This window comes from Elephas maximus, chromosome 17 (assembly GCF_024166365.1).
Source record: "Elephas maximus indicus isolate mEleMax1 chromosome 17, mEleMax1 primary haplotype, whole genome shotgun sequence".
In the NCBI taxonomy this organism is placed as follows: domain Eukaryota; kingdom Metazoa; phylum Chordata; class Mammalia; order Proboscidea; family Elephantidae; genus Elephas; species Elephas maximus.
In genome coordinates this window covers 40,067,611-40,095,325 of record NC_064835.1, presented here as the reverse complement: position 1 = coordinate 40,095,325, position 27,715 = coordinate 40,067,611, and the positions used below count along the sequence as shown (strand labels likewise).

Here is a 27,715-nt window from a genome sequence, read left to right as displayed (position 1 = left end):
TGATGTCCTTCTCCAGGGCCAGGTCCCTCCCGCTAACACATCCAAATTACATGAGACAAAATTTTGCCACCCTTGCTTCTAAAGAGCATTCTAGCTGTACTTCTTCCAAGACAGATTTGTTCATTCTTCTGGCAGTCCGTGGTATATTCAATATTCTTCACCAACACCATAATTCAAAGGCGTCAATTCTTCTTTGGTTTTCCTTATTCATTATGTAGTTTTCCCATGGTTAGGAAGCGACTGAAAATATCATGGCTTGGGTCAGGTGCACCTTACCCCTCAAAGTAGCATCTTAGCTTTTCAACACTTTAAAGAGGTTTTTTGCAGAAGATTTGCCCAATGCAACACGTTTCATTTCCTGACTGCGGCTTCCATGGGTGTTGACTGTGGATCCAAGTAAAAGGAAATCCTTTACAACTTCAATGTTTTCTCCATTTTTCATGACACTGATTACTGATCTGGTGGTGAGGATTTTTGTTTTATGTTGAAGTGCAATCCATACTGAAGGCTGTAGTCTTTGATCTTCATCAGTAAGTGCTTCAAGTCCTCTTTACTTTCTGCAAGCATATCGCAGGCTGTTAATGAGTCTTCCTCCAATCCTGATGCCATTATTCTTCCTACAGCCCAGTTTCTGGGATTATTTGCTCCACATACAGATTGAGGAAGTATGGTGATAGAATACAACCCTGACGCACACCTTTCCTGACTTTAAACCACACAGTATTCCCTTGTTCTCTTCAAACGATTTCCTCCTGGTCTATGTAGATTCCTCACAAGCACAATTAAGTGTTCTGGAATTCCCATTCTTTGCAGTGTTAGCCATAAACTGTCATGATCCATACGGTTAAGTGCCTTTGCACAGTCAATAAAACACAGGTGAGCATCTTTCTGATATTTTCTTTCAGCCAGGATCCATTTGACATCAGCAATGATATCCCTCATTCCACATCCTCTTCTGAATCCACCTTGAATTTCTGGCAGTTCCCTGTTGATGCACTCCTATAACCGCTTTTGAATGATCTTCAGCAAAATTTTACTTGTGTATTTTTTTTTATGATATTAATAATATTGTTCGATAATTTTTGCATTCTGTTGGGTCACCTTTCTTTGGAATGGGCACAAATATGGATCTCTTCCACTCGGTTGGACAGGTAGCTGTCTTCCAAATTTCTTGACATAGACGAGTGAGAACCTCCAGTCCTGCACCTGTTTGTTGAAACATCTCAACTGGTATTCCGTCAATTACTGGAACCTTGTTTTTCACCCAGTAATGAAGATAAAATAAAGACATTTGCAGATAAACAAAAAGAAAGTTTGCCAGTTGCTTCATACCCTTTTTGGTATTTGGTGTTGTCAGGCTTTTTCATATCAGCCATCCTAGCAGATTTGAAGTAGTAGTTCATTTCGATTTTAATTTGCCTTGCTTTTTAAGTCTAATTGTTGGTAACTTTTCCATGTATTTATCATCTCATTTGTGTACCTTCATTTTGAAGTGTTGGCTCAATTCTTTCACTCATTTTTTATTGGGGTATCCTTTTATTATTGAGTGGTAGTTTGTTATGAGTTCTCTGTCAAATGTATGTATTGAGAATATTTTCTCTTTGTGGCTTACCTATCCATTTTCCTAATGATGTTTTTTGGTAAGCAAGTTTTTAATTTGGATGGAGTCCATTTATCAATCTTTTTTTTGTTTTATGGTTAGTGCTTTCTGTGGCCTAAGAAACCACTGCCTACTCCCAAGATTGTGGAGGTACTATGTTTTCTTCTAGAATCTTTAGTTTTAGCCCCTAAAATTGTGAGTCCAAGAGCAAAAGTACAAATCAGCCCAAGGCCAGCTGGCAAGGAAGCCCAAACAATGCAATCCAGAAAGGTTGGCAGAGAAAGAATGTTTAAGACAGGGAGAACAGAACATACCCAGCGCTCCCAGACATGAACCAGACACCCTCCTCCCTGGGCCACAGGCTGAACCCCTTAGCCATCTCAATTCCTTCCATGATGCCTTCTCTCTATAGCTATTCCACAGAGAATACTTACCTAGGCCTAGTGCAAACCTGGCTTTCAGAGAACAACGAATGAAAAAACAACTTCCACAATTTTCTTCCTAGATCCCGTATGTTTGAAAATCAGAGCCCAGCCCAAAACACCTGTCCTGCCATGCCCTATTCTCCCAGTCTTCTCATCTTTCTTTGGTTCACCCCTAAATGACCTGTACTCTCACCTAAGCCAAGTTGCAGTAACTGCAGTGCAGGGGGTAGAAGCAATGCTGAGGCTGCTCAGCACAGCTGGGAAAGGGGGAAGGCTAGGTCTGTGAATAGTCTCACCACCTGGGTGACTTTCTTTTTGACTTATTTTGAAATAATTATAGATTCACAAGAAGGTGTAAAAAAAATATGCAAGGAGGTCCCTCCTCCCCCAAAAGCAGCATCCTTGACATTGCGCGTATTTAGATTTTACCAGATACACATGCAGTTATCTGTGTAGTTCTGGGCAATTTTATCAGATCTGTAGCTTCAAGATGTATCACAATCAAGATGCAGAACCGCCCACCACAAGGATCCCTTAGGCTGCTCCTTCAGACACTCCTACCCAGCCCCTCCCCAGTCCCTGGCAACCACTAATCTGTTTTCACACAGTAGTTCAAGAATGTAACAGAAATGGCACCACACAGTATGTGACCTTTACCTTTTCACTCAGTACAATTCCATGGAGGTCCATGCCCATCCAGATAGTTGACTTCCGTCTTGCTGATTTCTGCATGGGGTTTGCCAGTAGCTACAGTTAGTATCTCACTGATGAGGATGGCTTTTTCCCAGTCTTTCTGTTTGTTCAGTAAGCATTGAGTTCCTCCTATGTGCCAGGAAGGCACTAAGGATAATGAATCAGATATATTCTCAGACTCTGACGACTTTAAAGTGTGGTAGAAGAATCTTACACCTCTTTAGGCCTACCAACTGGTTTACCTTGAACTAGAGCTGTCTTAATTCACCTATTAAAATAAGGTCTTTAAACTTTATAGGATACTCATATCCTGTCCCCCTGCAGTGTCCAAAACAGTTCCTTACATAGAGTATGCATCCAAAAAAGGAAGTATTTATTGTAGTTAAAGTAGCATATTTTGATCTCTCTAAACAATGACCTGAAGCTAATAGGAAATCTTGCACATTTTTTTCTAAAGAAATGACAGGGTGGGATAATGTAATGATCATTTATAATAGTGTTCTCCAAAAAAGTCTCTATCTTTGAATATTACTTTAAATCTATTTTCATAAATCATGAACAATGCTGAGTTTGAAAAGCTAGTACTAATTAAAGGGGCCTACATTTTTTTTTTTTTTTTTACACATTTTAGAAGCCAAATTGGGCAAGGAGAAGTTTTTTGATTATTAGTCCAAAATCGAATGAAATATTTAATCAAATATAATGATAAAATAAATACTTCTAAAGACTTGGCTAAAAAAATAGAAATAAACTTTAGTAGAACTGAACAATACAGAGAGGGGTAGATTTTGCCAATACAGTGGCTAAAAGTACAGGTAGTCCCCAACTTACGACGTATTCTAGTCACGAAGAACTACACTTTTGACTTGTCTGGGGTTTTTTTGTACATCATCATTTTTTTTTTTTTTTTACATACAATGTTGCGGTGTGTAATTTGCTGATGTTATCATTCTCAAATGTTCAATCGCAGATGTTCAAAAATACTGCCATATAAACAGACTATGAAAACCAAAAAAAAAGAGGCATTCGACTTAGGTCAGAACCAACTCATGCTGGAGTAGCTGGAACAAAACCCTGTTGTAAATCAGAGGATACCTGTATTTAAAAAGAAGGCAACTTCAAAAAAGAGAAGAAAAATCCAGATAGGAAAAAATTTATTCAGAGTACTTATCAGGAAGAGTTACGGAAATCCTGAATATCATTCCCCTACTACCCTGGGGGTGCAGTGGTTAAGAGCTTGGCTGCTAAACAAAAGGTCAGCAGTTCGAATCCACCAGGCTCTCCTTGGAAACCCTGTGGGACAGTTCTACTCTGTCCTATAGGGTTACTATGAGTCGAAATCGACTCGACAGCAACGGAACAGGTACCGCATTTTTCTAAAAAGGACAAAGAACAAATACTCCTGTCATTACTCAAGTCAACTTTATTGCTCCCCTAGCATTATCATATAAATGGAAATTTCCAAATAATCTCACCCCTTGATTTTGAGTAGTCCACAGTGAAGACACATTCTACATCCCAGCTCAGGAGTAGGGTCTCCCAAGCACTGATTATTATCTTGATTTATACTCAAAAGAAGTGCTGCTCACAGAAACCTGTATCTTCTTCAGTCCAGATACAGAGAATGAGATAGGAGGCCGTTTTTTCTCTAGTTCCCCTTTCCCACACCTTTGCTTTATTAATAGGAAAAGCCCTCAGTGAAAGTACCCAGATGACTAGAAGAGGGATCCGGTGAACCAGCAAAATGCACACAAATCTAGACAATGTGGCTCCCAGAAAGGACTTTTGGTTTGATGGTGATTCTTCACGAGTCACATTTCTGGCATTAGGAAAACAAGGCAGTATGTCTTCTGTGCTATTTCTGATCAGGGCTGCTCTGTCAGTTCTGCTGGTGTCCACTCCTAGAGTAGAAGCTGTTGCCCACATATAGAGGTGACGGTCCAGCCCTACAAGAGCCCAGCCTTCAATCCAGGAGTCATTTGTAGCAGAACATCCACCTGGACCCATTCAACACTGAGTCCTACTGTGTATGAAACCTGCCGGAATATCAACTCTGGGTACTACTCTTGAATCAGGCTTCGAGAAATAATCATCCTCATCACTTCATTGCTACCTGAGAGGGAGAAAGAGTAAAGGACTTAGCAGCATCAAGTCTGAGGGCTCTCTAAGCTCTCAGCAGGGTGTGGCAAGCCTAGCTTAGGACAGTTATGGATTAAACCAGGATTGTTCTTTCATCACTGGGAGGGACGAGATTATCAAAGACTTCTCCCCAAAGTATAAAAAAAGATCAGAAAATAAGGAATCACATTTACTTTAAAAAACAAACAAAAAAACTCTCCTGACAGGGTAAACATGTATTACTTAAAAATACGGCAGAATATAAAATTGTATCTATAGTATAAAGGCAGCCCTGGTGGTGCAGTGGTTAAAGTGCCTGGCAGCTGACCAAAAGGTTCATAGTTTGAACCCACTAGCTGCTCTGATGCAGAAAGATGTGGCAGTCTGCTTCTGTAAAGATTTACGGCTTTGGAAACCCTATGGAGCAGTTCTACTCTGGCCTATAAGGTCGCTGTGAGTTGGAATAGACTCAATGGCAGTGGTTTGTTGGTTTTGGTTATATATAGTATAATTCAGAGCCCTGGAGGCGCAGTGGTTAAGAGCTACAGCTGTTAACCAAAAGATCTGCAGTTTAAATCTACCAGCTGCTCCTAGGAAACTGTCTGGGGCAGTTCTACTCTGTCCTATGGGAGCGCTATGAGTTGGAACAGACTCAATGGCAACAGCCTTTTTTTTAATATACTATGATTCTAACTTAAAAAAAAAAATGTATTCGTGAAAGCACAGAAAAATGTCCAAAGGAAATCTACCAAAATATTAATTCCAGATGTAGAAACATGAGTTTTATTTTTCCTATATTTTATAAGTTTTCTACAATAATATATTATTTCTTTGGTTATCAAAAAATTACGTTTTAAAAGAAAAGCATTTTCCTTGAAAGGAGGGGATCAAGGGTTTGCTTTATTTTTAGCAGTGACCATCAACGCAAAGAGAAACACAATCCCCTTGATAAATGAGTAAGCATACAATCTGAAATAAAACTAAATCTAAAATTTCGGATTGTATCCAAAAGTAAAGTCCATGATGAAACAAACTGATGAAGTGGTCAATGCCCAAATTTTTCTACGCATGGATGATGGCATGATCTGAAGGTAAACCTCTTTGGCTTTTCCCATGATAACCCAGTGCTACCGAGTCAATTCCGATTCATAGCGACCCTATAGGACAGAGTACAACTGCCCCAGACAGTTTCCAAGGAGCACCTGGTGGATTCAAACTGCCGACCCTTTGGTTAGCAGCTGTACCACTTAGCCACTACGCCACCAGGGTTTCTTTTCCCATGAGAGCAAGGTTAAAAGACAGAGTTAGAATAAAGGTGAAGTTTCCTATATTCAGTCGGGGTGAGAAGTACTTCCAGGAGTAACAGGAGAAATGACACCATGGGAAATTTACTGTGAGCACGAGGGATAAGCCTGCTGCAGACTAGTCCTGACGCACATAATGAGGACCTAATTCTAGAGCAGGTCTCAAGGTGTGATTCTCAGGCAAGCAGCAGCAGTCTCACTTGAAAACTTGCTACAGATGCAAATGCCCAGTCCCACCTCAGACCGACAGAATCAGAAACTCTGCAGCTGGGGCCCAGCAGCCTGTGATGGAACAAGCCCTCCAGGTGATTCTGTTGCAAGCTCAAGCTGGGGAAGGACTGGTTTGAGAGGCAGGGGAGACCAACCTGCTAACAGGCTTCTCCTTTCTAACCTGTGCCCGTTAAAGCAGCCCCACGCTACTTCACTAAAAAGTTGCTTACGGAAGCCTCTGCCCCATCTGCTATTCATAGTTTAACAACTCCAGGCACCACACTACCTGGACCAGAGTCACATTATTCAAGACTTAGTCACTGGCTATAGAGAGTGGAGGAGGCCATGCTCTAAGCCTGACGAAAATGCATTTGTATTTTCTGGCCTGAATGTCTGTGGCTACAAAGATGACCCTCAGATATTGATGATCTGTTTTATTCAAAACCCACCACAATGCTGATAATGGGTATCTTTTAGACCACCTGGCAAGTTATTTGTAGAGCTGCTGGTGATCATGTTGGCTTCACATTTACACTGTAAATTACTGTACGGAAGTTCAGAACCAGGTACTTTATAATAGTAAAGAATAATCACTGCTGTGGTTTTCAAAGTGCTTTCTCGTGTATTATCTATTTGACCCTTCTCTCAAATATATAAAGAGAGAGTCTCAGAGTGATTAAATGATTTACTCATGGTGACAGGGAAGAGCCAAGGCTACAATCCAGGCTTCCTGACTCCCAGGCTGGTGGCTCTTTCCACTGCACCAACAGGCCACTTCCAGAGCAGGGTTGGGGAAAGGAAGGTTAAGAGGAAACCAAAAGACAGGCAGGACCCAATGGAACGTGGAGCAGCAATCAATCAGCATGGGGACAGACAGGCTGGGGAAGGTACTGATCCGGGAACCACTCTGAAGGGACAAGAACGACATCTGGAGATTTTTACCTTCTAGGATTTGGTGGACTCTGGAGTCCCGCACATACTGTTGAACAGCATAGTCTTTCAGGTAGCCATATCCTCCGTGCATCTGTAGAGCCTGGTTGCAGATCTGTAGTGAGAGAGGGATTAGATATCTTTGACTTCCCCCAAACTGTGGAACAAGTGGCATCTCTCCCCACCCCTAGCCCAAATCCAGCAGCCTGCTGTAAACCAGTAAGAGGAAGAACAACCCACAGCTAACAGCCAAGCCCCAGAGGGGCTCCACGGTCCACATGCTCCCAGCCAACAAGTGAAGCTCATCTACTGAGCCTGCGTGCTCCCAGCACACAGACAACTCAGACTCCCATCTTTCTTACTGATCATCGGCTAGGGAGGAGCTGCCCACAACCAGCCTGGCTGGAAGTACATGAAGCTAAGGTGCCATCTAGTGACAACACAGCCACAGAGTGGGAATGACTTTCCCCTGACATTTTCAACATGGCATGGTGCTGAATTTGAACAAAAGGCTGCTCTGAACCTTCCAGAGGTAGTGTTTTATTTAGAACACAAACAAACAGCAGTAACATATTGAAATATATAATGGCATGGAGTAGGCCCAAGAGTCAGCTATGAGAACTCCTCTGCAGGCCCTTCGTGGGTTAGTTTGCTGTGTTCCAAAGTTGACGTATGCCTCTCAACATCCCAGGACAGCCAGAGGGCATCATCACTTACAGCAAAGCATTCGTCCGTGGCAAAGAGCTTGGCCATGGAGCACAGGGCCACAGCATCCTCTCGCCCCTCCTGTAGGGCCACGGCTGCGTTACGGATCATGAGCCGTGAGGCCACCAGCCGGGTTGCCATATCGGCCAGTTTAAACTGCAGGTACTGCAGCAATAGGGAAGAAGAGAACCAACGAGACAGAGGGGCTTAGACCATCACTGATCTGGGGCCCTCTAAGAAAAATCTCTAATGAAGTGTCTTTTCTAAGTGACCCAAAGCCTCATCTCCTGCTCCCTCTGCAGAGCAAGTTTACTGCTTTGTAAGCTCCAAATCCACTCCACTTGCCCTGTACTTTTTAATACTATTATTTCCTTAAAAAAAAGGTCATCAGCTCTTATGCACTGCTGGTGGGAATGCAAAATAATACAATCATTTTGGAAAATGATATGGGGCTTTCTTAGAAAGCTAGAAATAGAAATACCATATGATCCAGCAATCCCACTCCTAGGAATATATCCTAGAGAAATAAGAGCCATCACACGAATAGACATATGTACCCCCATGTTCATTGCAGCATTGTTCACAGTAGCAAAAAGATGGAAACAACCTAGATGCCCATTAACAGATGAATGGATAAACTGTGGTACATACACACAATGGAGTATTATGCAACGATACAGAACAATGATGAATCCATGAAGCATCTCATAACATGGATCAATCTGGAGGGCATTATGCTGAGTGAAATAAGTCAATCACAAAAAGACAAATATTGTATGAGACCAGTACTATAAAATCCATGAAAAGGTTTACACACAAAAAAGAAACAATCTTTGATGGTTACGAGGGAATGGAGGGGTGGGGATGAAAAAACACTAAATACACAGTAAGTGGTAACTGGTGAAGGGTAAGACAGTACACAACACTGGGGAAGCCAGCACAACCTGTACAAGGCAAGGTCATGGTGGCTCCACAGACACATCCAAACTCCCTAAGGGACCAAATTACAGGGCTAAAGACTGTGGGGACCATGGTCTCAGGGAACATCTAGCTCAACTGGCATAACATAGTTCATAAAGAAAATGCTCTACATTCTACTTTGGTGATTAGTGTGTGAGGTCTTAAAAGCCTGTGAGTGGCCATCTGAGGTACTCCACTGGTCTCACCCCTTCAGAAGCAAAGAAGAATGAAGAAAACTAAAGATACAAGGAAAAGATTAGCCCAAAGGACTAACGGACCACATCTACCACGGCCTCCACCAGACGAGATGGTCCCCGGCTACCACCACCGACTGCTCTGACAGGGATCACAATAGAGGGTCCTGGACAGAGCTTAAGAAAATTCTAACTCACAAAAAAAAGACCACATTTACTGGCCTGACAGAGACTGGAGAAACCTCAAGAGTATGGCCCCTGAACACCCTTTTAGCTCAGAAATGAAGTCACTCCTGAAGTTCACCCTTCAACCAAAGATTAGACAGGCCCATAAAACAAAACAGGACAAGGAGCAAGGGCTAGAAGGCAGGAGGGGACAGGAAAGTTGGTAACACAGAACCCAAGGTCAAGAAGGGAGAGAGTTGACATGTTGTGGGGTTAACTAATGTCATAAAATATGTGTACTAACTGTTTAATGAGAAGCTGGTTTGTTCTATAAACCTTCATAAAATTTTAAGTACAATTAAAAAAAAAGGTCATCAACAGAAATGAAGTACACTACACCCTCATTCTCCCAGAGAACGTGGGCCACAGAAATCTCATGGGCCACAAAAGAGTGGAAAGTGAATGCACAGACACCTGGGAGTTACCTGGTTACTGGCCAGAGGTTCTCCAAACTGCTTGCGAACATTAAGGTGGTCTCGGGTGAGGATGACTGAAGCATGAGCAGCTCCCAGAGAGCAGGAGGCTGGTAAGGAAGAGGGCTGGTATTTCAACAGAGCCAGGAGGGACAGTGCCTGTTACCTCCCGGCCGACCCCTCTATGTTCTCACCAATATTGATCCTCCCTCCGTTCAGTCCTTTCATGGCTATGAGGAAGCCTTGCCCCTCACTCCCAATTCTGTTGGCCACAGGTACAGCACAGTCTTCAAAGATCACGGCTCGTGTTGGCTGGGAGTTCCACCCGACCTGGCAAAAATCAGGGACTGTCTGGCTGCCCAACCCTTCACCCCTCAGGGCAGCATGCTCTCATGCTAAAGCCTGTGAAGTACAGGTTCCATTACCCTGGGACTTAGACCCTTGAGAACTCAAAATGAGGAAACATTAAAAGTTTAAAGACTTGTCAACTCTCACAAGGAGCCCTGGTGGCGCAATGGTTAGGCACTTAGCTTCTAACCGAAGGCCAGTGGTTCAAACCTACTTGTGGCTCTGTGAGAGAAAAGGCCTGGTGATCTGCTTCCACAAAGATTACAGCCTAGGAGACCTTATGGGGAAGTCCTACTGTCATATAGGGTTGCTATGAGTTGTAATAAACTTGACGGCACACAACAACTCTCAGATTTTTTTCACTTATATTTTTTAAACATAGTAAGAGAATCACTTTCTAATTTCTATCCTTCCCAAATCTATCCCCAATACTACTTGCAATCTCTTTTAGGATTGGGGTAGGACATGCCCTCATTTCTGGTGCCTCTACAAGCACACTTTTATAATAACATCGACAAAATAAGGACGACTTGGAGAAGTTTAATTCTGAAAGCCTTACTAATAGCCACTTCCCCTTTCAACAGTAGTGCAGTGCTAATAAAAGGTACTACATTCAGACTGTGACGGGGTGGGGGGTGGTGGTGGTGCACACACCTTCTCTCGCGTGGAGCTGTAGAAATCCAGGGATGTGCAAACACCTGCACATGAGAGCAGACTGTACACATCTCTTCCTAACTTAGCATTCAGTTCTCTAGTGTTGATAGTGTGAAATTGGCCATGAAGGCAGTATTTATCCCACAAAAATCACAAACACCACCAGTGAGGATTTTTGTTTTTCAGAGAGCTGGGTTTATCAGGACATCGCTGATAAGTCAGTAATAAGCTCAGAGAAAATTCTGAACCCCTAAGATGTAGTCATGTTATAAGACTAACTAGCTGTATTTTTCATCTTTGGAAAAACCACTGAACTTCTCTGTGGCCTCAGGTCTGCCTTATGTGGGCCAGAAAGCCAGCAGAGCCTCTTTCTTCTAACAGTCTCACTCAGATGTTACATAATAAAGGCCCTCACTACTTGATTCCCTTCATCTCCTCTTCCGGGTACTCCCAGGCTTCAAAGAACTTCAAGGCTGGGTGAGGCAGATTTTGAAAATCACTAGACTATATAACATCTTCTAGTTCCCTCAGAACTCTGAAAACACCACTGCCTCAAGCCACTTCCTTACATAAAAACATAACTCCATTTTGTTGATTAAGATGATCTCTATTCCCTAAGCCTTTTATTTAAGATCTTCTAAAAGTTGGCCAAATCCTTCATTCCCAGCCTTCTTTTCTATCAGTCAACTGTAAATACTGTACCTTTGGGTTTTATTTTTAACTCATACATTTGCTCAGTCTGGTCGCTCCACTGAGAAACCCTCCATATCCCCAGGCTCCACTAAAGTCCAACTTAAATGAAATCTCCAGAGGCCTTCCCAATCACCTGAGCTATCACTGATCTTGTTCTCTTTTATGCTCCCATAGTCTCTACAAGTTTGGAACCTCCCAGTGGCTCTAATGGAAGAGTTTTCTGTTTTCTGTGTACTTATTTTTATCTTCCCAAGTAGAATATAAACATCTGAAAACAAGAATGGAACAGAAAGTTTTATCTTAACAATACCTAATTATAAAAGACACAAATACAAACAGCTGTTATCTTGTAATGCCTGCCCTCTAACTCCTTACTGTGAAAACATCTGGCTTCTTCCCCCATGCAGTCCTCCTCCCCTAATCCTATCACAGCCCCTGGGAAGCTGCGGCCAGTAACAGCAGATGACCTTTCCATCTTTCTGAAGATTTTGCATACCCGGATCACTACCACCAGAGCCCACTCCTACCAGTTGCCTCTCCTCTTCTATGTATTATCTTGATATTCTCTTATAAGAGCTCTTGGTTCCACTCCTTCCATGACAGAACTCATTCTTCTATATAGAAGCTTGTCTTTTAAAAAATTTTTTTTTGTGCTTTAAGTTTATAAATCCAGTCAGTCTCTCATATAAAAACTTATATACACCTTGCTATATGCTCCTAGTTGCTCTCCCCCTAATCAGACAGCACACTCCTTCTCTCCACCCCCTATTTTCGTGTCCATTCAGCCAGCTTCTGACCCTCTCTGCCCTCTCATCTCCCCTCCAGACAGGAGCTGCCCAGATAGTCTTATGTGTCTACTTGATCCAAGAGGCTCACTCTTCACCATTATCACTTTCTATCTTATAGTCCAGCCCAATCCCTGTCTGAAGAGTTGGCTTTGGGAATGGTTCCTGTCTTGGGCTAATAGAAGGTCTGGGGACCATGACCTCTGGGGTCCTTCTAGTCTCAGCCAGATTATTAAGTCTGGTCTTTTTTGAGAATTTCAGGTCTGTATCCCACTGCTCTCCTGCTCCATCAGGGATTCTCTGTTGTTTTCCCTGTCAGGGCAGTCATCAGTTGTAGCAGGGCACCATCTAGTTCTGGTCTCAGGCTGATGTAGTCTTTGGTTTACATGGCCCTTTCTGTCTCTTGAGCTCCTAATTACTTTGTATCTTCGGTGTTCATCTTCCTTTGCTCCATGTGGGTTGAGACCAATTGATGCAGCTTAGGTGGCTGCTTGCTAGAGTTTAAGACCCCAGAAGCCACTCTCCGAAATGGGAGGCAGAATGTTTTCTTAATAGGTTTTATTATGCCAATTGACTTAGATGTCCCCTAAAACCGTGGTCCCCAAACCCCCGCCTCTGCTACCATGGCCTTCAAAGAATTTGGTTTATTCAGGATACACAGAAACTTTTTATAGTTAGATCCAAGAAGCCCTGGTGGCACAGTGGTTAAGAGCTTGGTTGCTAACCAAAAGGTCAGGAGTTCAAATCCACCAGCTGCTCCTTGGAAACCCTATGGGGCAGTTCTACTCTGTCTTACAAGGTTACTATGAGTTGGAATCCCCTATATGGCAATGGGTTTCGTTTTTTTGGCTTATCCAAAAAAAAGCAAGTCCTTATTACCCTGCAATAAAATCAGTGCAAAACTGGTGATTTAAAGTTGCCAGCTATATGCATTACACATATGCCAAGTCAAAGCACAGGCTTGCTGGAAAGACTGTCATGACGTAGGAGAAAGACCAGCTGCTTAAATCGCCCTAAGCATCAAACAATGGTTCCTCACCCTGGCCCACAAGGCGCTGCCTACCTTGTCCACTTCATCCCATACCATTATGTTCCTGTTCACTGCCCTCTGGCCACATTTTTTTTTTTTTACTTCTTCAGTTAAGCTAACCTTATACCCACTTCAAGAATTTTGTACTTGCTGTTGTCTCTGCCAGAATTTGCATCTCTCTGATGGCTAATGATGTTGAGCATCTTTTCATGTGTTTGGTGGCCACTGAAGGTCCTCTTTGTTGAAATGTCTATTCAAGTTCGTTGCCCATTTTATGACTGGTTTGTCTTGTTGTTAAGTTGTTGAAGTTTCATGTATTTTGGTTATTAGATTCTTATTGGATATATGGTTTCTGAAGATATTCTCCCAGTGGACTGCTTGTCTTTTCACTTTTTTGGTAAAGTCTTTTGATGAATACAAGTTTTTAATTTTTATGAGGTCCCTGGGATTTGTCTTTTGCTGTCTGTGCTTTTTAGATAACTTATTGTTAAAAGTGGGGCCCAACAGCAGTGCTCTTGCGTCTTCTTTTCAGAATTTTATGGATTTAGTTCACACATTTAGGTCTTTAATCCATTTTAAATTTGTTTTTGTGTATGGTGTGAAGCATGGATCCTTTTTCATTTTTTTTGCATGTAGAAATCCAGTTTTCCCAACACCATTTATTGAAGAGATTCTTCCTTCCCCATTGAGTGGACTTAGCACCCTTGTCAAAAATCAGCTGATCACAGATGTGTAGGTTTATTTTTGAACTCTCAATTCTATTCCACTGTTCTATGTGTCCACTGTTATACAAGTACCAGGCTATTTTGAATACTGTAGCTGTATAATATGTTTTAAAATCAGGAAGTGTCAGTCCTCCTACTTTGTTCTTCTCTTTCAACATTGCTTTTACTAATCAGGGCCTCACAGCATTCCATTTTAGTTCCTTCCTAACACTTGACACTAGTGGAAGGCATTCTGTTTATTCACTGATGAGTGTGTTGTCTGTTCCTTGCTTATCAAATGTAAATCCCCCAGTGGCAGAGTGTGACCTTCCTGTCCAGTGCTCTGTCCACCCCATTACTTAGAGGTGTGACTGGCACACAATAGGCACATGCTAGTTATCAAATGAATGTGGAGAAGATCCTTCCATATTCCCCATACATTTAAAAATAGCTAAAGCAATATTAACAGTTATAAAAGAACACATAAATAAAACAAAAAAAAAGAAATGAAAGAACAATATATATGCTTAAAGGTGAGAGAAAAAGAAAATGGAGGGTAAAAGACAAACTTTTAGCTTATGCAGTTTATTCACACTTCTGCTGTAGGCACTCAACTTGTTAGCTTTGGTATCCTGTCAACAGATACCACAAACATTGACTTGGATACTGTCTATGTGGGTTGAAATAATCATCAGTCAGTATAACCTGATCCTGTAAAACTATGAGTTGGTCCACATAAATCCGAGCATGTCTTATAACCCCAGACTGCCTAAAGCAGCATATGCCTAGGACCTCAAACACGGCAAAGAGTGACTCCTGCAATGTTGACTCCCCCAGGATCTAGCATAAGGCCTTGTATATAGTAGGACTCTAGTAAATACCTGCTATCTGCAGTGATATAAAAGAGGAGGGACACTGAGACTCGCAACTCCTTGGCAGTTATAAAAGGATCAGGAAGGATCATGCGGAGAAATGTGAAAACCCTATAAGCTGCGTGAGAAGCACATTTAGAGGTTATTTCATTACCTGACATCTCCTCAAAAATCCTAACTCTAACAGTACAAACTGGAGGTAAATGACTGTCCTGTTCATGGGGACTAAAAAGTCCGAATAGGTCTCACCCTTACCACCAACAACAGTTACATAATCCTGGTTCTACTGTTCATGGCCCAGCTACAGAGTTTCCTAAGTTTAGGATGTCTTACTTCTCAAAGTACCTACGGAAATGATGCCCCTCTTTTATTACTGAAATACCAACAAACACATTCAACAAGTTTTACTTTATTTATGTTTTAAGACAAGAAAATGGCTCACATGCTCTTCATTCCTAAGGCTGTGGTCAACACCAGATCTTCTGTAAGTACCTCTTCCTGGGGTAACAGGGTGTACCAAAATAAGAAGCTGATTAAGAAATATAGGCCAAAAGCAGAGGCAGGAGAGACAGCAGAGAAACACCTCAGGCTAAAACAACAGGCTGTTTATGAAACTTCCTGGCAAACTCTGCCACCTTCCCATAGCCTTGTGCTTCTTTAACAATGCTCTATTGTATTTTATATTCTCCTGTCGAAAGTCCTAATAGGAGCAATGGCCTCAAAGGCATTTCTAGAACAGAGCAGGCGCTGGTCTGGCAGGTGGCAGAGCCTCATAACTCCAATTATTTCCTGTCCAAGAGCCACTCACCTTTTTCTCCTTCTTGCCAAAGCTGAGGCCAGGGGTTCCCTTCTCAACAACTATGCATGAGATGCCTTTGGGGCCTGGTCCTCCGGTGCGGCACATGACCACGTAGATGTCCGACTCACCACCACCACTAATGAAGGCCTGTGGGGTTGGAGATGGAGTGCACAGGGTTCAGGGAATGCTTGAGTTCTTAGGACCTGAGGTCAGAGAACCACTGCGGTCCTCCAGCAACAGGGTACTACGAGATAAATGTACAGAGAGAGTGAGATGCGATCAAAAGTAGCTGCACTGAAAGTGAGGAATTAGGGACCTAGCTGATGAGAGTATAAAAAGGACAAACAAAAATGAAAGCAATTATCTGGAATGAGATTAAAAGAGACAGAAACAGAGGAGGTGAATACAGGGAAACAGTTCAGATGTTCCCTTCCAGCATGTAAAAATCCTAAGGGAATAGTAACTCACAGAAGCCAAGGAGCTTCAGGGGGAAGAGGTGAACAACCTAGAAGTTCTGGGAGAAGAGAGCACACTTTGGTACCTTGGAGCCATTAAGGATGTAATGATCTCCTTGTCGTTTAGCTGAGGTCAAAAGGGAAGCAGCGTCACTTCCACTTCCTGAGGCAGAGAAAAAGAGGGCAGAAAGGGTCTGTGAAGTCAAGGGAGCCCCAGCTCTGTTCCTTTTCCTATGATATTTTCTCATATAAACGGTTTAGTTTGATATTTTAAGATCCACACTGCCAAAGGAATGTCTTGTAATTGGTGAAAAAACCACTTACACCAATCAGACCACTCCCCATCTCCCAACATGCTGTCTTGCAGGGAGCCAGGGAGACCCTGTCCCAGAAGCCTGAGTGTGGAGACCTCAGGCCGCGTGTTCTGTTGCCCCAGGACCAAACTTCTTGGTAAGCAGTGGTCAGATGTCAGCTGATGAGGAGTCCTTTGTGTCACATCTTTCTCCCTACACTCACCTGGCTCAGTGAGGCAGTAGGAAGCAAACTTCTCCATGGTGCAGAGTCGGGGGCAGAATGTCTGCCTCTGCTCCTCATTTCCAAACGTGTCAATCATCCAGACACACATGCTGACAGGTACACCAACAGAAAGAAAGGATGATTGTCAGGAATGAAGACGGAAAAGGAAAGAAAATTTGTGAAGAAAAGAGGACAAAGGGCAGCAGAGTAGAGTGCAACAGAAGAAAAGTGGGAAGGGAAAATAATCACAATTAAGGACATTCAATTTTAAAAGAAGTACTGAATTAAAACATCGCTGAACGTGTGCTACCCAGAGACAGCCTGGGGCAAGGAATTTCTCCCCTGGGTGTTGACACCACTTTCCATTAGGTTACATGAGCTCTCTAATAGTCAATTATATGTACTTTCTGTTACTTCCCTCAGTTATCAGAGGTTTCACCTCTGGGTGGGGAGAAAGCCTAACAGTACCCTGACCACTCTGTGGAAGTCTGTTGGTACCAGCTCAGTCTAGAACCTGGAAGAAGGCTGGCAAACTCGATTCTTTAGCAATGAACTAGAAGACATCTTCAAGTCCAACAGGTGGTAGCAGACTTAGCGTGAACTTTAACAGTCTAGTTCCTCAAGAGCTATTAGCCTAAAAAGATGTCCCTCTCTCTCTCTCTTTTTTAATGGATGTGAAAGTTCCTAATCAACCCCTGTGAGCACTTCATTGTGCTCTCCAAGCTTGGGTACTCACTTGTGGATGCTTATGTAAGCTGTGGTGCTGGTACAGCCTGTAGCCAAGGCTTCAAAAATGACAGAGGTATCAAGCCGTGACAGTCCAGACCCACCCACATCTGTTCGAACGTAGACCCCCCCAAAGCCTAGCTGGGCTCCTTTCCGCATCACGTCCACTGGGAACAGTTCCTGTGTACAAAAGACAGCAGGCTCATCAGCAACTGATCCATAGGCGGAGTTTTCCTGGGAGGATGCATGGAGGGGATCAGGATGTTTGCACTTGGGAGAGTACAGGGATTCTTTTAATGTGTCTATTTGTCATCCCACAATGAAATTAGGTAAAACACGCTCTTCAAAGACTGTTTTTCTGACATTAAAATGCTTCTTTTTATTATCTATAGAGCTACCTTGGCTTTAACCTGTTGCCGTCAAGTCGATTCTGACTCATAGTGACCCTATAGGACAGAGTAGAACTGCCCCACAGGACTTCCAAAGAGCAGATGGTGGATCCCGATGTTGTTGACCTTTTCGTTGGTAGCTGAGCTTTTAAGTATGTTTAAATTCTTGTTCAATTTAAAAAAAGAGAAAAGATACTAGAGGATGACGAGAATGCCTTTGATGAAAGGAATCACCTCATTACCAGGACTTGGAAAGTCAGAGCTGAAACATAGAGAACACACATACTGAGCAGTTAGGGTCATAAGGAGATAAGGGTCACTGCATGAGGCATTTGCCAAAAGTAAAACTCCTACCTTCTGGTCCCACTCTGCCATATTTGGAGCCATTTCCCGGGTAGCAAAGTCAAAGGCCACTTTCTGAAATTCTTTCTGCTCTTCATTGAGTCCTATGGAAGCTGTGGGCAGGATTGCATATACTCAGTCCCAGGCCAGAGGCTAGGGAAGAGTACCAAAAACAAGAAGCACCATGACATGGTGTTATGAGTGGGTTGTCCTTGTTACATTAACGAGGCAGGATTAGGGCAGGGTGTATCTTGAGTCCATCTCTTCTGAGATATAAAACAGATTAACCAAGCAAAGCAGAGCAGAGGAGAGATGGGGTAAAACAGATGCCCAGATACACGGAGATCTCCAAGGAAGCAGGAAGCAGAAGCTGAAAAGACAAGGACCTTCCTACAGAGCCAACAGAAGAAAGCATCCCCTAGAGCCAGGGCTCTGAATTCAGACTTTTAGCCTCCCAAACTGTGAGAAAATAAATTTTCTGTTTGTTAAAACCATCTACTTGTGGTATTTCTGTTACAGAAGCACTAGATAACTAAGACACATGAAGACAGCATTTCCCACACACAATACAGCCTTTAACAGAAAAAGGTACTGTCCAGCACTACGTAGTTTTTCTGATACAGAAGGGACAGTTCTGACTTATATCCTGATCAACCCAGGACAGTATATGGCTACTTCCCAGACATCTCTATCCTGGCCACTTAGGAAAATACAGTTGAGGCCCAGACAGACAGTGAGAGGAATGAGGCAGAAGGGGGAAGCAAACAGGCCATAGAGAGCACAGTGGGTTGTGCACAGCGTAGCTACTGGTCAAACTTTGCTCCTGTTTTCCTCCTACCTCAGCTTACCTCACTTCCTTCTAGCTATTCTTTTGAAACTCTTCTTCATCTCTTCCTGCTCATAAATCCACATTAAAAAGATAATAAATACACATTGAGCCTCAAATTGCAGTAAACATCTTTCCCCTTTGGGTTGTCTATTTTTTCTGTATTGGTGTCCTCCTACCCTAGTTAAGTATATATTTTTATGTCCATATGTGTCTGCACCAACACATTCATTTTAGAAGACCAACTGAGATAGTAAGAGTTTTAGAAGAAAGATATATATATGATTCAATTCAAAGTATTACTTTGCAGATTTTAAGAAGCCAGCTCCTCCAGTGGCCTAAACACAGAATTTAATTTTTACATACTTTTTAAAGATTACAGAGTGAGGTAGGACTGAATTAGAAAGCAGAGCTGCATGTCAACTAGCTAGTTAAGGGAGGACTAAAATGCTTTTTATGTTTTCCAAGAGGATGAAGACCTTCCACTAGATACCAGCCAGAAGTTAAATGTCAGGAAGCTAGGCAAAGCTGCCGTGAAAGGCAGCCATCTTTTAGCAAGGAATAATGCAGAGAATCTGAACACGATGGGACCACAAATTCTAGGAGCCAGGTAACAGCAGTGGGATCAGCAATGTGTACAGGACTAATCAGACTCATGCAGCTTGTGTTTATTTCTCTTTTGCTGTCTCTTAGTATGATCATTTTGAAAAGACCACCTGTTTCAGGTGTGCTAAGAAAAAACAAAGAAAGAAATGTTTGCCTGTACTTGGAGAAACAGTGAAACCCTGAGGTACACTGGTGGCTGTGAAAACGCAATGGGGTAAGACACAATGCAACGGCTTTGTTCCCTTCCGCTACGGGTTGGACTGTGTCCTCCTAAATACATACTGTGAATCCTAACCCCTCTGCTTGTGGTTATAATCCTACTGGGAGATGGATTTTCTTTGTTATGTCAGTGTGACAGTATTAGTGTAGGCTGTGTCTTAACCAATCGATACTGAGATATAAAAGAGCAGATTAAGCCAACAAGCAAGCTGAGATGGGGAAGACAGAAGCCATATGATCAGGAAGGACCTTCCCAAAGAGCAGACACAGAGAGTGAGCCTTCCCCTAGAACCGGCACCTGAATTCGGACTTCTAGCCTCCTCAACTGTGAGAAGATAAATTTCTGTTCGTTAAAGCCATCCTCTTGAGGAATTTCTATTACAGCAGCACTAGATAACTAACGGAAACCCTGGTGGCATAGTGGTTAAGTGCTACAGCTGCTAACCAAGAGGTCAGCAGTTCAAATCTGCCAGGCGCTCCTTGGAAATTCTATGGGGCAGTTCTACTCTATCCTGCAGGGTTGCTATGAGTCAGAATTGACTCGATGGCAGTGGGTTTGGTTTTGGTTGGGTTTAGGTAACTCAGGCTGATATCAACAGAATGTTGCTAGACGTGTGGACGTTAAATGTGCTTCTGGTGAGGCTTTAAAAGGAAACGATGAACACGTGATTGGACAACTGAGGAACGGCAATGCTTTTATGCAGTGACAAAGAACTTATCTGAATTATGTTCAAATGTTCGGTGGAAGCCTATGACCACAGCAGAAAAGCCATCAGCTTAGCCTGAAGGTGACAAAGACAGGACAAAAGGCAGGAAAGCTCTCTACCTCTTGAAATTTTATAAGCAGGAAACAGACTGAAGGAACTACATCTGTTTTCTCCAAGAAAAGCAAAGGACCATGGCTGCAGCAGCTCGGGGAGCAGCAGAACTGCTGGAATGAGCACAGGAAGCAGTGCTGCCTCATTTCAAATGGTGGAGTCACAGCCTATTACGTTTCAAAGGGTCAGATTTTCACCAACTGGGTCATGGGTGTGGAGATGCTGTTCAGGTAGGCCAAGAGAACGGGGCCACTGCCCAAGGCTGAGGTGGCAGTGCTGATATGGCCAAGAAGCAGGAGAATGGAGCCACTCAGATGGACTAGGAGAATGGGGCCACCCAAAGCCGAGGGGACCATGTTTCCGTATCAGTCAGAAGCTGGGGCCTCTGCCCAGGACTAAGGGGCCTGGACCCAGCATCCAGAGAGTGTGACCAACACCCAGAGTCTGGAGGGTGGAGCTCTTGCCCAGATGGTCCTTAAGAACAGAGGATTTTCAAGCCTTGAGAGCTAAATTTGTTCTGCTGAATTTTGGACTTGCTTAGGGCCCGTTATCCCTTCTTTCCCTCTATTTTCTTCTATCTGTAATGGAAATGTCTACCTTGTACCTGTTCCACCATTGTTACTCCGGAAACAGGTAACTTGTATTCCAGATTTCACAGGTTCACAGATAAGGAGGAATTTTGCCCCATGATGGAATATACCTTAAGTATATATATATATATATATATATATAAATTATTAAAAGTTTTATTTTATCATTGGTATTTGATTTAGATGATTCAAAAGATGAGATTTTGAACTTGGCTTTAAGACTTTTGGGATGATGTGATGGGGTGAATATGTTTTGCACGTGGGAAGGACATGAATTTTTGGGGACCACAAGGTGGAATGTTACGGATTCAATTGTGTCCCCCAAAATATGTGTTTTGTAAATCCTAACCTCTCTACCTGTGGTTATAATCCCATTTGGGAATGGGTTTTCTTTGTTATGTCAATGTGGCAGTATTAGTGTAAAGTGTGTCTGAAATCAATCTCTTTTGAGATATAAAAGAGCAGATTTAAGCAAGCAAGCTAGCCAAGATGGGGAAGATACATGCCACATGGTTGCTAAGGAACCTGGGAATAGAAGCTGAAAAGAAACAAGGCAGACAGAGAGTGCCTTCCTCTGCAGCTGGTGCCCTGAATTCTAGCCTCCTAAACTGTGAGAAAATAAATTTCTATTTGTGGTATTTCTGTTATAGCAGCACTAGATAACTAAGACACCTTCTAAGGCATTGTACTTTGTTGCTTCAAAGCTAAAACTTTGGTCACTATGATGTAATGTTAAAGACCATTAAAGAAAGACTATGAGGCCATCACTCAAAAATAATTTATTTCAAGGCTTAATAGCTATGAAGAGTCCTTTCTAGAGAACAGAAGTACAGGTGGCAGTTTATTCCTCCTGTGGTAGTATTGGGCCTCAGTAACTGCTGGCTGTGTAAGCCAAGAAAAAGCACTTCTCTCCGAGATTAGTACTCTCACTAAAAATGGAAACTCAGAAATGAATAGTTGCGAGGATTAAAGATTAGGCTGGCTTCAGAAGCCCACAGCGGGCCCCTATATTGGGTATTACTCTCAGGAATATGGTGAGGGATAACAATTAATGGTTCCCTGACTGGGAATCAGGCCATTTGTTCCAATATTCTTGAACAAGTGCTGCTGATGATCAGAGCTCAAAGATCATTCACAAAATAGTATTTATTGAGCGTCTACTATGTACCACTATTGGAGTAACAAAGATGAATATGGTTCATTCAAAGGACGACATAAACAGTAATAATGCAAACATTCTACAGTACAGAGAGAAGTGCTACAGAATTTCCATCCTAGTAAGAGCTCAATAAATGTTAACCGTTGTTATTATTCCATAGAGTAAATGGCTACTCCCTAAAGCAAGTAGTTCAAGGAACCAAGGTGTCTCAGTTACCTAGTGTAGCTGTAACAGAATACCATAAGCACATGGCTTTAGCAAATAGAAATTTCTTCTCTCACAGTCTAGTAGGCTAGAAGTTCAAATGCAGGGTGCCAGCTCCAGGGGAAGGCTTTCTGTCTCTGTCAGCTCTGGGAGAAGGTCCTTGTCATCAATCTTCCCCTGCTCTAGGAGCTTCTCAGTGCAGGGACCAGGGTCCAAAGGATACATGCTCCTGGCTCTACTTTCTTAGTGGTATGAGGTCCCCATGTCTCTCTACCTGCTTCTCTCTTTTATATCTCAAAAGAGATTGATTTTATACACTACTTAACCTTGTAGATTGAGTCCTGCCTCATTAACACGACTGCCTCTACTCCCACCTCATTAACACCACAGAGGCAGGATTTACAACACATACAAATATCACATCAGATGACAAAATGGAGGACAATCAAACAATTCTGAGAACCATGGCCTAGCCAAGATGACACATTTTGGGGGGACACAATTCAACCCGTAACACAAGTGTTCAAGAAACAGACTCAAACTGCATCCTAAGTAAATAACAGGAATCCTTTTAGGCAAATCATATGTTAAAGAGTATGCACAGCACAACTATACATTCTTTTTCTATAGATAACAAATACTCAGTTAATTTTAGAAAAGATAACAATAGCAAAAAGGAAAGCATTGTCAGGAGAAAAAGAAAGAAAAGGACAAGTTAAAAAATAAATTATACACAGGAAAGCATGGTGATGAAGTTAAAAATACCTAAGTTCCCAGAAAAAATATGCTATAAATTAAAAACAAAACAACAAAAACCAGGCTTCATGACTTTTGCCTGCATTACCGGCAGAACACAAGAAGCTAGTACACACACACAAAAAGTAAAGATAGATAAAAACAGGGCCCAAAACTCTGCATAGCATAACCTAGTATTTAGTTCTTCAAATGAATATAAGGTAGAAGACCAACAAGAGAATCAACAGGTCCATGTGAGAATCTCCATGTTTAAGGAACAGTCGGGAAGTAGCAGCAAATTGTAGTTACAGAGCACTGGACAAGGGGTCAAAATATCTGAACTTAGACTTTTGAACTCTGGTTCTGAAATTATTAACTGTGCAGCTTTCAGTAAGCCAGGTACCTCTCCAAGCCTCACTTTCCTCTTCTATAAAATTAGGGCACTGAGCTAGATCAGGAGCATACTTCCTTACCTGTAAAATGAAATTAGAGTAAATGACCTCCAAGATTCCTTCCATGTACAAACCAAATCCCAAATCAAACCCATTACCACTGAGTTGATTCTGACTTATAGCGACTCTATATGGCGTAACAGAATTGCCCCATAGGGTTTCCAAGGAGCAGCTGGTGGATTCGAACTGCTGCCCTTTTGGTTAGCGGCCGAGCTTTTAACCACTGTTCTACCAGGGATCCCTCATGTGCAAAGCACTAGGAAATGTTTTCATTCTTTTTACTCAAAGATGACAGAGAAATTACTATAGACAAATTCTGAAGGTAAAAAATATGTCAGTATTAAGCAGGCAGCCAAGATACTGCAGATCTAATCAACACAGTGACTATAAAGCTGTGTTCTCCACTAGAACTTTCTATAATGATGGAAATATTCTCTACCTGTGCTCTCCAATACAGCAGCCATTGGTAACAGGTGGTTACTGTGCACTAGAAATGTGGTTAATCCAAACTGAAGTGTGTGAGCAAAGGACTGCTGAAAGTGAAGAGGACTTGAAGCACTTACTGATTAAGACCAAAGACTACAGCCTTCAGTGTGGATTACACTTCAATATAAAGAAAACAAAAATCCTCACAACTAGACCAATAAGCAATATAATGACAAACTGAGAAAATACTGAAGTTATGAAGGATTTCACTTTACTTGGATCCACAATCAATACCCATCGAAACGGCAGTCAAGAAATCAAATGACTTATTGCACTGGGCATGGGCAAATCTTTAGCAAAAGACCTCTTTAAAGTGTTAAGAAGCAAAGGTATCACTTTGAGGACTAAGATGCACCTAACCCAAGCCATGATATTTTCAATTCCCTCATATGCATGCGAAAGCTGGACAATGAATAAGGAAGACCAAAGAAAAATTGATGCCTTTAAATAATAAATTATAAGAATTCAAGAAAAGGTTTAAACACAGAAAAAAGCATTCTTTGATGTTATGAGGTGGGGAGGGAGGGAGAGGGAAAATCACTAACTAGATAGTAGACAAGGGTCAGCTTTGGTGAAGGGAAGGGCAACACACAATACAGGGGAAGTCAGCACGACTAGACCAAGGCAAAAGCACGTAAGTTTCCTAGACACATCCAAACACTCTGAGGGACAGAGTAGATGGGACTGGGGCCTGGGAACCATAGTTTCAGGGGACATCTAGATCAACTGGCATAACAGTTTATAAAGAAAATGTTCTACATTCAACTTTGGTGAGTAGCGTCTGGAGTCTTTAAAGCTTGCGAACAGCCATCTAAGACACGTATATTGGTCCCATCCCACTTGGGGCAAAAGAGAATGGAGAAAACCAAAGACATGGGGCAAATACTACCCCAAAGGACTAAAGGATCAATCAGAGACTTCACCAGCTTGAAACCTGAAGAACTAGATGGTGCCTGGCTACCACCAATGACCACCCTGACAGGGAACACAACAGAGTCCCAGAGAAAACAGGAGAAAAATGTAAAAAAGACCAGACTTAAAGGTCTGACAGAGACTGGAAGAACCCCGAAACTATGGCCCCTGGACTGTTAACCCAGAGCTAAAACCATTCCCTAAGCCCACCCTTCAGACATAGACAGGACTACAAAATAATACACATGAGGAGCATATTTCTTAGTTCAATCAGATACACGAAACCAAATGGGCAGCTTCTGTCCAAAAGCAGGATGAGAAGGCAGGAAGAGACAGGAACAGGGCGAATGGACACAGGGAACCAGGGGTGGAAAAGGGGACGGTGCGATCACATTGTGGGGATTGCAACCAATGTCACAAAACAGTATGCCCAAACTTTTGAATGAGAAATTAACTTGAACTGTAAACTTTCACCTACAGCACAATAAAAAAATTAAAAAAAAAATACTTTTACCTGTTTCTTTTACTATTTTTTTTTAACATGGCTACAAATTTTAATACAGACTACATATATGTAGCTCACATTATATTTCTATTGAATAGTGCTGTTATAAAGTATTTAATCCCAATGGAATACCTACTAAAAGTTCTCTTAAACCTTGTGGAAATATTGGCTACAATATAAAATGTATTATAAACAGCTCTGTGACCAAGAAATTATATATAATGGTAGATTATTAATGGTTCCAATCAAAAAAAAAAACCAATCAAAAAAAAAAAAGTTACCTAGACCTAAACAGGGAAATCAATGTCTTATTTCTATGCTTCTTAAGTTGCTAAACTAAACTGAACAATAATAAACAATCATAATTCTTTTAAGTTATTTTTAACATTAAAATATGCCACAATGAGAAATATTTGATCATTTCCACTGACACATTAATACACAATTAGACCATTTCTTTTCATCTGACTAATTAAAATTCCTTTAAAAAAAAAGTGAAAGAGGATCTCAGAGGTGAACTTATAGCATTAGGTGCTAGAAACCCTCATGTTTAACATGTTTATTGCCAGAACAATTGCTCAGCTGCTTTGCTATCAACAAGGGTGCTCTTGTTTACCAAACTATAAATGCTAGAACAGGGCAGCACCTCCTGAAGGCATTTTAGGACACTGGGGGTCAACTAAGGCATTCGTGACTACTCTGTATACAAAACCCAAACCAAACCATCACTTGTTAAAATAAATAAAATGCTGTGTCAGAAGAAAGGAGTGAGTGCTTGCAGCAGAGTCATAACTAGCAGGAGGGCACCTCTTAGTACACCTAGATCCTCTCCACTACCTGTTACCTTTAAGTTATTCGTCTGGTCCTGGAAGACATTCAGGTTTGTAATTCATGGTAGTTTTCTATTTGCAATAATAGGTATTTTTCCTTCAGAAATTTCAACACTAAAGGCATTTTATAAAGTATAAGGGTAAAGTTATAAAATCTACATATGTGAGCAAATCTTCCTTTATTATCGCCAACTTTTGCTCATCGAAGCCACCAGCAGCCAGCGTTTTACATTCCTTTAACTTTATGATCTATTGCTATGATTTAAATACAAAAAACAAAAAAACCACGAGTTCCTTCACCTAACCATCCATTTCCTTATCCGGAAAACGGGGATAATGGAACAGAAACGAGATAACCCAACTAAGTTTAAGGGGAATGTGAACCATTAATGAACAACATCGGTAACAATCAATCTGTGTATAATCCAAATAAGCAAACAAACAAAAACCACTGTCGTCGAGTCGATGCCGACTCACTGCGACCCTACAGCACAGAGTAGACCTGCCCCATAGGGTTTCCGAGCAGCGCCTAGTAGATTCGAATTGGGGACCTTTTGGGGAGCAGCCGTAGCTCATAACCACTAAGCACCAAGGTTTCCGAGTCTGTGTATAGCGCCGAAATATTTTCACATCTCAGTTTATCTTAACGCAGGCCCGGCTCCGTAGACATTGGCGAGCTCCTCTCGACAGGCGCGCGGTGTGCAAGCCCGAGAGCCTGGTCTCAGGTTGAAGGTCGGCCTTGGGCCACCCCTTCCAGAAGGCACTTCTTCCCGCTCCCCGCGCCGAGAGCGGTCGGGCGAGAAGGGCTGCGGCGGCAGATGAGACCCGGACAGCTCGGGGCAGTGAGGGCCGGCGACCCGGGACAAGACGGGGCAGAGGAACTGCGAGCGGGCTCCTGCCTGGCGGACACCGGGCCCCGAACCCTGCACGTCCCGGGGCGAACCTTACGGTCGATGCAGGAGACCAGCTGCCTGAGGGCCCTCTGAGTCTGCGCCCAAAGAGCGCCGCGCAGGCAGCCTAGGGCCACCGTGAGGCGCCGGCCGCCGCTCCACAGCATGGTAGTCATCACTGCACTGCGGCCGCGGCCAGCGCACCCGACCTTAGTGCCGCTCGGCTGGCATGGGTCGGTGGGTAGCCATGGCCCGGCCCCTCCACTGCACTCTGGGAGTTGTAGTCCAACCCCCCTCTTCTGGCCGGACACCGGCGAGTTGGCCCAAGGAGAGGAGACTACAACTCTCAGAAATCCCCGGGCCCTCGGCGCAAGAATGACGACTCCTAAAAGC

The 27,715-nt window shown here is 42.6% G+C and overlaps 1 protein-coding gene across 4 annotated transcripts; it reads right to left on the bottom strand.

The window, feature by feature from the left end:
* Nucleotides 1–3,782: 3,782 nt before the first annotated feature.
* On the bottom strand, nucleotides 3,783–27,710 carry ACAD8 (acyl-CoA dehydrogenase family member 8). 4 transcript variants are annotated; one of them, XM_049856527.1, is made up of 11 exons: nucleotides 27,381–27,710; nucleotides 18,103–18,203; nucleotides 17,370–17,539; nucleotides 16,634–16,743; nucleotides 16,204–16,280; nucleotides 15,672–15,809; nucleotides 9,972–10,107; nucleotides 9,790–9,887; nucleotides 7,998–8,150; nucleotides 7,293–7,395; nucleotides 3,783–4,831 (listed from the first exon to the last, which is right to left on the bottom strand). In XM_049856527.1, exons 1-11 carry the CDS (start codon nucleotides 27,496–27,498, stop codon nucleotides 4,779–4,781), a joined length of 1,257 nt encoding a protein of 418 aa, XP_049712484.1. In that variant the 5' UTR covers nucleotides 27,499–27,710; the 3' UTR covers nucleotides 3,783–4,778. The 4 variants fall into 4 exon arrangements, with proteins under 4 accessions (XP_049712484.1, XP_049712485.1, XP_049712487.1 ...); XM_049856528.1 differs by having other exon boundaries at nucleotides 3,788–4,831; nucleotides 27,376–27,466; XM_049856530.1 differs by having other exon boundaries at nucleotides 3,788–4,831; nucleotides 17,758–27,469.
* Nucleotides 27,711–27,715: the final 5 nt, after the last annotated feature.